The 11,429-nt window shown below is 42.9% G+C and overlaps 1 protein-coding gene across 7 annotated transcripts in view; it reads right to left on the minus strand.

Moving 5' to 3' along the window:
- Positions 1-8,955: 8,955 nt before the first annotated feature.
- Ppp2r2b (protein phosphatase 2 regulatory subunit Bbeta) overlaps positions 8,956-11,429 on the minus strand; it is a 437,378-nt gene continuing 434,904 nt past the window's right edge. For all 7 annotated transcript variants that reach the window (XM_013358114.4, XM_040272822.2, XM_013358112.4 and 4 more), the window contains one exon: positions 8,956-9,663. In XM_013358114.4, coding sequence (XP_013213568.1) covers positions 9,384-9,663 — 280 coding nt within the window. In that variant the 3' untranslated portion in view covers positions 8,956-9,383. The remainder of the gene's footprint in view (positions 9,664-11,429) is intronic.

The following is an 11,429-nucleotide window of genomic DNA, read 5'->3' on the forward strand; positions in this document are numbered from 1 at the left end:
TTAAAAACACAGAAACGAAAAATGACAGCCATAATAGTGATATAAAACTAATCTTCAAAGATTAAAAGACCTGGTTTCTATCCTGGCCGTGGAATAACCTTCCATGTAACCACAGGAAGTTGGCACCACTTTCTGGTCGTGAAAATGCCTAAGTAAGTTGAAATGTCTCCAAAAACAATAATGTGCAATTATTGCTCATCACCTGGTTACGTAATAACGATCACATAAAAAAGGAGGTCATTACAATCTTATGTGCAGTCATAAAACCTTACTGTCAACCAAGCCAGCAGGGTTTTAATTTGTAAACGGATCCCCAGTCCTGATGTAAAAGACAATAAAAAAAATTTACAACCTTTGTTTTCAGATTGTGTCCTTAAGCAGCTGGGATGCCTCCTTCATTCCACAGGAAGGGTAATGAATTCAGTGGCAATTCTCTGAGCTAGTGATGGGGGCTGTTGAGATGGTCTGTGGCTGTGCACACGTGTGTGCACGTGTGGAGTCATGGTAAGAATTTGTTTCATGCTAGAGAATGAGGAAAAGCTGTAATCACCGTTCTTGCTGGAGCCTTCCCACAGTCTCTCCTGGGACACACAGAGGTTCTCATCTGAGATTGATGGAGTGACTTAACTATCCCTGTGCTGGTAAAAAATGAAGAGCTGCTGTACACCATGCTTCCTTCCTGAAATGGAACATTCTTTTTATACTCTGGGAAAAAATCAGCTTTTTGAACTGTACTTTTCTTGTTCCATGATGAACACTTTACAAGTTTCTATGCCATTTATCCCACCAATGAATGCACTCATCTTTTGAGTTTCAGTGGATTCTTTCCCCAGACATGTCACATGGATACCTAATTGTTTTCTGCTTTCTCTAAAAGAATATGAAAAACAAGAGCTATTTCCCTCCTTTTGTCAGGGAGGAAATGAGGTGATGAAAAATGAAACTGCCATTAAATAAATGCACCACTGAATTAAAAAAAACAAACCCTGGTCTCCCGCACCCTGCCTTTTCCTCTTAGAATCTCATTATAGCCTAAAGAACCATCACCTAATGTATTTCATAGCAGTATGGCTACCACGTAATGTAACCCACTCTACTTTCCTTCACTGAGAAATAGATTGTGTTTAATATGCATTGTAATCGTTTGCTGTTCTCGTTGATAAATTCAGGCTGACTGTTCATAAGCAACATGTATTTGGAGTTGGAAACCCATGGCTTAGATGAAATATGACTTTTAATTATGCCACAGGCAGAGGGGCAGAAATTAGAAAGCTACACTATGGGAAGTCAAGTTTCTTTTCTTTTTTTTTTTTTAATTGGTGTGACTTGGACATATAGAATAAAATCCAGCATTCTCACCTCTTGTGTCTCTCCTGACCCAATCAGCCATTGCCCTCCAATTTATTGCTGTTCTTCTCAGCTGCCCGCAGAGCCTCTCCTCGTATATTGTGGACACCTGGACAAATGAAAATGCCAATCTTCTCCATCCCTGTCTTGCTGTATTAGGCATGTGCTCAGCTATGAGAGATTTCTTTGGGGAACTGGCTTGTCTCCCTCTAAGAACATCCAGGGGGAAGGTTTGTCTTACCTCTTGCTCTCAAGTGGGAGGGTTGAGAATAATAGCTCTTGTCACTTCCCTTAGCCTTGTTATGGGGAATATTTAGTGCCGCAGCCGGGATGTGGGGTAATATCTTGGACGTGATAATGTTGCTCTCTGCATCAGTGAGCATGGTATTGATGGTGAGCTGTCAGCCTTTCTGCATGCTTTGCGGGGTCCCATAAGGATAACTACTGCAGGGAGGGTCATGCATCAGGCAGGGACACATGTGTTCTGTTAACTAATGCCGCCATCTGAGCTCCATCACTTGCTCTTAATGCATCTTGGCTCACTGGCTCTCAATTTTTTTTTTTTCTTTTTAATTCCCCGTCTCTGAGCCATCCTGTTGTGCCATTTGGGTCTCCCTATATCAGTTTCTCCTTATCTCAAACTCCCAGAGCAGATTGTTCATCTTGTAAGCCTCTTGAGGACAGGGGGTGTGTCGGAATTCCTCACTCATTTATTTACTCATTCCACAAACTTTTGTGGAGCACCTATTGTGGGCAAGAGACTGTACTGTGCTCTGGGGATAAAGAGTAACCGAGTCAATGCCTCAGTCCTCGTGGAACTTGGGGAGGTCTGGAAAGGCCTCTCTGAGGAGGTGACACTTGGGCTGAGTTTCTGTGTCTTCTGTGCCTTAACTATAAGTATGTGCTGCATCTTTGGAAACCATAGTACTCCTCAGTTGAACTCCCCATAGCCTAGATATGTGAGGAAATTCACTAGGCGAGGCATTATTTTTTCAGATCTTACATGATTGCCCCTGTACCTTGTGATGTCCTCTTATTTTTTCACTACCTCCCTATTTATTAATAATCATACTGGGATATTGTAAATTCCTTAGATACATTATATACTGTTTTGCTGTCATGTGTTCTGACACTTGAAGTTCTCTTTTCCTTTCTCTTCCTGTGGCTAACTTGCTCCTATTTGTACTTCAGGTGTTACCTTAGGGATCGCCTCTCTGGGGAGCTTCCTGTCTGGATGAGGTATATTCCTTTACACTCCCCTGGATACATCCATCATGGCGCATATTGTGAAGTTTTTCAGTATCAGTAGAACCATAGCCATAAACACGCATTGAATGCATGTTTTGGGCAAGGTACTCTTCAAAGAGTTTTGTGTGTAATGAATCTCTCAAACTTCACAGCAACTTCATGAGATAGGTGTTATTTGAATTCTTAGTTATCAATAAGAAAACTTAAACACGGAGGGATTAAGCCATCGGTCCAGGGTTGCTCACTTTCTAAGGGGTAAAACTTACATTTCAACCCAGGCAGGCAGGTGGGCTGGGCACTTGGGCTCTTAACCAAGAGCCTCAATTGCCACTGTGGCCTGCGAGTTTGTGTGTGTCTCCTACTTTAATGTAAGCTGTATGGAGATGGGAACAGTCACTCCCGTTTTGTAGACCACCCAGGCCCAGGGGTTGGCAGGCAGTACATGATCATCTATTAAGTATTTAGTGAATGAATGAAAGAAACCCAATTGAGAGATTGTTCAGAGTGTCAAAAGATTGCTTTTCCTTTTGCCAACGAGGCACCCTCTTCCTCACTTCTATTTCTGTCTCCCTGGGGTCTTCCTTAACATGCACAAGAATTTTCTGCTTTGGCTGGAAGGGAGCATTTCACTACCTGCCGGAGCAAGGACCCAGCACTTGTGGTTGGTCTCTGTGATTCTGGGTTTCCTTGCAAATCTGGTTTCTGGAGAAATGGCCTCCAGGGAACCGAGGTGGGCTTTTCAGAGAATGGGGGTGGGGTGAGGCTGGCAGTGGACAGGGACTCTAGCCTGGCAGTCGCCAATCCTGCTTGTGGTCAACAGCGATCATGTGGTGATACCTGAGGGCAGGAATCGGCAGAGACGGCAGCTCATGCTGGTTCTGCCATCAGCAGTGAACCAACAGGGCAAGAAGATTAAAATTGGGGGGCAGTTAATCAGTAATAAGATCATAGTTGGGAGCTAGAGACCTTTGTGAGTCATTTGACTTCACTCCATTTTGGTGACAGACCAAATTTGTGTTCCTGGGCAGCTGTCGGGCAACGGCTGTCTGAGTGGACCATCCGTGAGTATCCTCACTGGTGAAAATAAACCTTCCAAAGGATCCATGCATGACCAACCCTCGAGGTGGAAGTAAAGGATCTGGAACAGGAAGGAGCTAGATAAAACTTCTGACTGTGTCATATAACTCTTGGAATCTGGTTCTCAGCAATAAACATGGAATAATACATCCACCCACGAGGCGATCGTAATGATTTTAAGAAGTGCCTAGCTGAATGCCTGTCACATAATTGCTCAGCAAATACTAGTTTCCTTTTATTCCTTCCATCTACTTGTACATTTAAATATAGTGCTGAGATATGGGAGCTCAATAAATGTTACTGGATGAGTGAAAGAAAGGTGGGCTGGTGCTCGAAATGTGTTTTTAATAGAATGAGAGAAGCGTCGGCTTCCTGCTTGCATGTCACACCAATTCTAACTTCAGTTCCTCACCTTTGTTTGACCAAACGGAAGTGTTGTAGCATGCTTTCTTGGCTGGGTGATATGCTTTAGAACTCTGCTTGAGTGTCACTTATCCTGAGTAACCTTTGACCACTCATTGATTGGCAATTTCCTCCTCCGTACTATATCTGCTCTTCATTTCTATCTCATTGGGCTGTAAATGTTTATAACGCACGTGTTGTTCCTATATGACTGTCATCTCTTGCAGCCAGTGTGAGTGGTTATATATCTCAGGAACGCTGGCCCTTGCCTAGGGCCTGGCTGCCTGACACATCCCAGGCGATCCATGAGCCCTCAAGTTGGTGAGTGTAGGGATCATGTTTGTCTTCTAATTGGCACCTCCCATGCATGTATGTAATGTGAGAATGCGGATAGTGGATAAGAATTTCAACTGAACTGGGTGGCTTTGTCACGTGTTGATAGTGTGAATTTAGTCATCTCATTATTTTCTTAATTGTAATAGTAGTCATGTGCTGTGTAACCGTGCGTTGGTCAGGGAGGAAACACATTTACCCTGTGGTCCTATAATCTTATAATGGAGCTGAAAAATTCCTATTGCCCAGTGTCAATGTAGCTATCTCACATTGTAGATGTCTGAATGTCCTTGTGCAATGTGTTACTCATGTGTCTGTGGTGATGCTGTTACAAACAAATCTATTTATAAACACACACACACACACACACACACACACACAACTTGCCATTGCAACACAGTTGCCTGCAGTTTTCATAAGAATGTGCTATATGGGTTTGTGGCCTGGGAGCAACCGGATTTACCATGTAGCCTAGGTGTGCAGTAGGTGGTACTATCCAATTTGTGCAAGTACACTCTATCATGCTCACCCAATAATGAAACTGAAAATGGTGAATCTCAGTGTGTCCGTGTTGGACTCATGACTATATCTGCACCCAGAGTTTTTGGGGTAAATAAATGAATGTATGTAAAATTTGTAGAACAAAGTATGGTGCCTAAGGAGTGCATGATAAACATTAGCTGATTATCTATTAGACCCAGTTTTTAGCAGCTCTGGCTAAAAATTGGAGTCCTGGTTCTGTTGTTTACTGGCTGCATGTCCTGAGCTATTGACACTTGAGTCTATTTCCTCATTTGCAAAGTGGGAATAATGATGTCATCATAGGTTAAGGGGAAAAGAAAATGAATGAGGTGGTCCACAGAAAGTGCTAGTCAAGCACAGTAGCACATGCCTATAATCCTAGTGACTCTGGAGGTTGAGGCAGCAGGATTGCAAGTTCAAGGCTAGTGTCAGTAACTTAGACCCTGTTTCAAAAACTAAAGGATTGTGGTGTGGCTCAGTGGCAGAGCACATCTGGATTTAATCCCCAGTACTGGAGCAGATGGGGAGTGCTTGTACCTCCTTAGACAATGGTGCTGTAGCGGCAGGAGCCAGACCTCAAGGAATCAAGAGGCAGACCAGTCCCTCTGTCTGTCTCCCTGTATATTCCACTGCTTATGCTGGCTAGTGTCTTCCTCACTTCTTCTGACTTATCTTCCTTCTCCTGATGCAAAAGCAGATGTGCCTGTCAAAGTTCAGCTTTTTTTTTAAATTCCAACCTGAAAAGAGCATCATTTAATAATATATTAAAAGTATAAGCACACATACATTTGATGTAGCAATTCTATTCATAGGAATATCTCCTATAAACATATTAGCACATTTGCAGAATTATTTTTCAAAAGATTAGTCAGGAACTGGGTGTAGTGGCCCACAGGTGTGATACCAGCTACTTGGGAGGCTGAGGCAGGAGAATGGCAAGTTTGAAGCCAGCCTTAGCAATTTAGCAGGAGCCTGCCGGAAAAATAAAAAATAGGAAAATGACTAGGAATATACTTAATGATAGAGCACTTGCCTAATATGCATGAGGCCCCAGTTCCAATCCCCAGTGGTCCCAAATGAAATAGGGGATTAAAAGATTTTGGTTGCATAGTATTTCATGGTTAGAAGTACCATCTTTTGCCAGGTGTGTTGGTGTATGCCTGTAATCCCAGAAGCTTAGGAGGCTGAGATGGGAGGATCAAAAGTTCAAGGCCAGCCTCAGCAATTTAGTGAGGTCCTAAGCAACTTAGACCCTATCTCAAAACAAAAAGTTCAGCTTTTTGAATTGTTTTAAAAATGTTAGGAATGGAATGCTGCATTAGGAAGATTTAAGTCCAAGAAGGTACCTTGTTTTCCTTCATATAGTTGGCACTCTCTAGCTGTCACCTGATGGCACTCACATTATAAAATAAAGCAAGGGGGGCTGGGGATGTGGCTCAAGTGGTAGCGCGCTCGCCTGGCATGCATGTAGCCTGGGTTTGATCCTCAGCACCACATACAAAGATGTTGTGTCTGCCAAAAACTAAAAAGAAAATAAATATTAAAATTCTCTCTCTCTAAAATAAATAAATAAATAAATAAATAAATAAATAAATAAATAAATAAATAAATAAATAAATAAATAAATAAATAAAGCAAGGTCCTTAGAACCAAGCAAATGGTTGGAAAGGTTGCAAATCAGCCTTCAAGTAGCTTTTACTGTCATCTGGAAGAGAGACTGACTTCTGTGGGCTGCTCATTAAGAAACTTTACTAGAGCAGCAGCAGATCACAAATGTTAAGTTCCTAGCTCAGCACCTGGTACAGAGCAGGCAGTTGGGGATGGTGGGTATTGCTGCCCAGGGTTTTCTCCAGAGCCTCCCCACCTGTCCCTGTCTTCCTGGCTGTTTGCCGTGGGGCATCGTAGGTGTGGGCTGGAAGAGAGGATGGAGGCCTTCCTCTCATCTGTCCAGCAAATCCTCCCTATTCCTGAATTTCAGGTTGTTCATCTACATGCGGAGGCTGCTGGGCTAGCGTAGGGGTCTTTATCTGGAGCCCACACATGAACTGAAGGGGGCTCTTGAGCCCCTGAAACAAAGGCTCAAATTGTTCATCTGTGTGTGCTGGTCCTGTTGACTCCACTGTGACGTGGAGACTCTCCAGTGCCTCCACAGGCTATGTGTTGACATACTAGTTACTCAGGCACTGAAGTTTGATAAACATGCTCCTGGTGGTTCACAAAATGATTTAGGTGGTACAGGTTTTTTATATGAATGGTTATGTGATTAACCTTAGAAGAAAATTCTGGCACATCGGAACTGACGATGCATGAATATTATTTGGAGGAGGCTGAAACTGTACTTAAGTCACATTTCCTTAAAATCATACTAAATGAGCACTAGTACAAGGGTGGGTGGATGCTTAATTTGAGAAACAATGATTGGCACAACCCCTCCACCTGGCACAGAGGAGAAGAGTCCTCAGAAGTGGAGAAGAGGCCACAGAGGAAGTGAGTGGGCCAGCACCCAGTGTTCCTACTCCTCGCAATTCTGTTTGACTTGGAAGAAGTTTCCAATTCCCTCTGGTCTCCTTCAAGAACATTCTTCCCATGAAGCCATTATCCTCGAACAGACAGTTTCTGCCTGGGCCACTTTTCCTGAGCTGCCCAGGAAGTGACTTTATTGCAGGGAACATGGGACGTGTTGGGAAAATCTCATCTTCATCCTCAGGTGACCTCAACATGGGAAGCCCTTGTTCACGTTTTAATGTTCCTAAAATTGGGCTGCAGTTTACAAATGTTTATTGAAATAGAAAGTTATTTCCTTTCCCCCCAAAACTGTTATGAAATGGATAGTAGCTTAGAATTGAGACAATATGATTATTAATTTTTCTAATTTTTCTCCTCCAAAGCAAATTATATTCAAAAGTTGGAACTTCTAAAAAAAAAAAAAAAAAAAAAAAAAACAAAAACAAAAAAAACAAAAAAAACCCCACAAACTGAAAAATTTTTCTTTCAGTGAAAAACCTCTAATACTATCTCTCGTCCATAGTGGAAGTAGAAGTGAGTCACGAGGACAGATTTGGAGACAGGAACTCAGATACCACTGTCTAAATACCATCTGCCTGCTCTCTAAAGCCTCCTATCCAAATTTATAAATCCTTTGAATTCATTTAGGGCCCATATTAGAGGTGTGTCATAGAGAACCTTCTGGAAGGGGCTTTCAAGAACTTATAAGTCTGAATCCTCAACTGGTGGGAAGGATGGACCAGTCTCCTGTTTCCAGGGGACTTCCTTTGCTTTGATGTCATAGCTTCTTGATTTCTCCATGTCCCAGTTCCTGTAGGGAGACAGCCCTTGGGACTTCTTTTCCAACTGGTGAGCTTGAAATGGGTTAGAGGCTCTTTACCAGACTTCACAAGTCAGCATCTTTATTGGCCCATTTTTTTTTTTTCTAGGTACAATGGAGATTTATGGTTTCCAAAACCAGGAGGGAGAGGGGAGGGGCTGTTGAGGAGACAAACCCACCCAACACAGACCAGCCTTTCTCAGGGAGCCAGGGTAGTGCCGTGGCTTCCAGCCTACTGCTTCATTTAGAAGACCAGACACTAAGCAACCAGGACGCGGCCTTTAGAAGCCAACGGAATAAATAAAGCTGGAAAAGGCTGAAGGGAGGAAACCAGCGAATGTGTAAGTAGAGGATTCTGTAGAGTCACTGGAAAGGACAAAAAGGAAGAGACAAAGCAGCAGCTGGATCGGGCCCCGCACGGCCTTGCCAAGCCAACTCTGAGAGCACTGTGCAGAAAGTGTTCTTTTTGTGCCCCGCAGCATTCACGGGTTTCCTGGCTGGATTCTCGGGCTGTTTCTATGGCGCTTAGAAAAAGAGGTATAGAGGTGGTGCAGTGTCCCTGCCCTTCTCATTCTGCATCCTCTTCTTGGCCTTGCGAAATAAATCTCTGGTGCAAAGGAAACTGTTAAAAAGAAGCTGATGGATGGGAAGAGGAGATTCTGACCAGTTCTGATTTTTGCACAGAATAAAGAGAGTGTCTCTAAGAGTAAACGGTGTTTTATTTTTTTTTTCAATCAAATGGAATTGCTTAATTAAAAAAAAAAACTTCTCTTTTTTTTCCTTAAATACTACAGACAACCTCATTTTATCGCAGCAGACACCTAGAAACAAAACACTGGACCCACCAGAGAAAACAGGGCAATAAAAGCATCAGAATTCAAGTCAACTATGGAAGAATTACTGTTAGCTGGCAGCTCTCAACTCTAAATAGAAGTGGCCCCAAGTCTATTGGGTTTGACAAGTTTCTCAGAACTGGGGAGTTGGGAAAGTTGGACTCTTTTTAAAATTCTATTCCAATTGTTTTTAAGCACAGGGAACTTAAAGTCAATGCATCAAATGAAGACCCAAAGAAACATTTAAAAACTTGGACTAGTATTCAGTATGTGAGATTAAGTAATAACTTGTCCGCCTAGTTAACCTTGTCCTGGAATATATATAGGTTATTTGTAGCCGCCACTGCTATAATATTTTCTGAAGGATGCCAAGCTGTATGCAAGATCTTTTTGCTAAAGTCCAGACTGTCGACACTGATCTCGTCTTTTCTCCGCTTGCCCCCCACGCACACTTTTCTGGGCTTGAGGATAGCCCGAGGTTTGCTGTTTTCCCTCGAGGCCTCAAGGGTCACATCACGCTTGGTGTTGCGGTCAAACATCCTGAAGAAATTGTTGTAGGAGCCTGTCATGATGACACTGCAAGATAGAGAGGAAAGGGTGGGGTGACTGGGTGTTATAGTGAAAGGAAGCAAATGATACCGCATCATGATCAGCTTATGGCACTATAGGTTTTATTAAAGAGGTGGGGAAAAGGACCTTTTTCTTTTTCTTTGGTACCAGGAAATGAACTTGGGGGCACTCGACCACTGAGCCACATCTCCAGTCCTGTTTTGTGTTTTATTTGGAGACTGGACCTCACTGAGTTGCTGAGACTGGCTTTGAACTCATGATCCTACTCCCTTGGCCTCCAGAGCCACTGGAATTACAGGTATGTACCACCCTGTCTGGCCAGAAAAGAAAAAAGAAATCTTTATTATGACCATGGACTTCCTTTTGAATTACTAATGGTGATAACCCTTCTTATCTACTTTTGTTCTACAGATTCCTTTTGATTCTTTGGTCTACCTAAATGAGTCTAGTTATATGATCTCAGCCCTACCTCTCTCCTATCAGGATTATGAAACTCAAGTGGGGTCCTGTAAGTAGAAACACTTTTGAAAACAACAAATTGTACTTATTTAAAGCACAGCTGCTGTCGGAGTATTCCTCAGACTGTTTGACCTGTAGGGCTTCATTATGTCAACCTGGCAAGAAAAATGCTGAGAGACAGCACCATGATTACAGGGTGGCCTAACCGCTTCTGTGAACCAGATCTTAATTCAACCTTTTTAGAAATATTGCCTATAAAATGGATGACATCGTGATCTTATTCAGGAAGGGAGTAAATAAGTTTTAAAAGGATTTGGGATGGAAAAATAAGATTTCAGGGGGCTGGGATTGTGGCTCAGCAGTAGAGTGCTCGCCTACCATGGGCGGGACCCGGGTTCGATCCTTAGCACCAAAAAAAAAAAAAAAAAAATTTAGAAGAGCTGGTCAGGTGGTTTCTACATTTTTACAAGTGTTTTCCATTCTTGGGGACATCTACAATTGACCAGAAGAGCAGTGAGTCCCTACAGTCTTCCAGTAGCAAGGTGTGGAATATTAAATGGTGACTTTTTAGAATTGTTTAGACAGGGCAACAGGCCAGGAAGAGACTGCAGGTGCTCAAACAGAATTGGCCCACGTCTACTGGATTTGACAATTTTCTCACAACTAGGGAGTTGGGAAAGTTGGACTCTTCAAATTCTGCTGCAATTGTTTTTAGCACAGGGAAATTAGAGTCAATACATCAAATGAAGACCCAAAGAAACATTTAAAAACCTGTTGGACTAGTATTCAGTATGTGAGGGGTGGTACCCGAGAGGCTGGTGAGAAATTGCTTCAGGACTGGGAGCTTCAGCCCAGCCTCATCTCTTTTTTGCATGATTTGAGCAGTGTCACAGAGGTGAAAGGAAAAGCTAACAAGACTGGCCACAGCAAGGTGGGGGGTACTGTGCAAATTAAAGGTTGGATTTTCTTCTTCTGGTCTAAGAAACTGACGCTATGAATGGTTTCTCTGTGTGCTAGAGTGAACTGCGGTGACCTTGTCACACAGGGTGCTGGGGCTCTACCTCCACCATCTCATTTCAACTTCCATGAGCCCATGAAAGGGAGATGTGGAGAGGTAAGTAATTTGCACAGTCAGTCCTAGTAGGTGATAAGGTCAGGCCTCAAACTTGCATGTGCACTTGTCTCTAGGGTGTAAGCCCTCAGCCCCTCAGGCTCACTGTGTCTTGGGCATTGATGTTCATGTCCCCCATCATGACCTGTCTGGTTTTTAGATAAGTCAGAGAAAGTCTTTGGGGTCCAAATAAGATTGAGAC

This window comes from Ictidomys tridecemlineatus, chromosome 1 (assembly GCF_052094955.1).
Source record: "Ictidomys tridecemlineatus isolate mIctTri1 chromosome 1, mIctTri1.hap1, whole genome shotgun sequence".
In the NCBI taxonomy this organism is placed as follows: Eukaryota; Metazoa; Chordata; class Mammalia; order Rodentia; family Sciuridae; genus Ictidomys; species Ictidomys tridecemlineatus.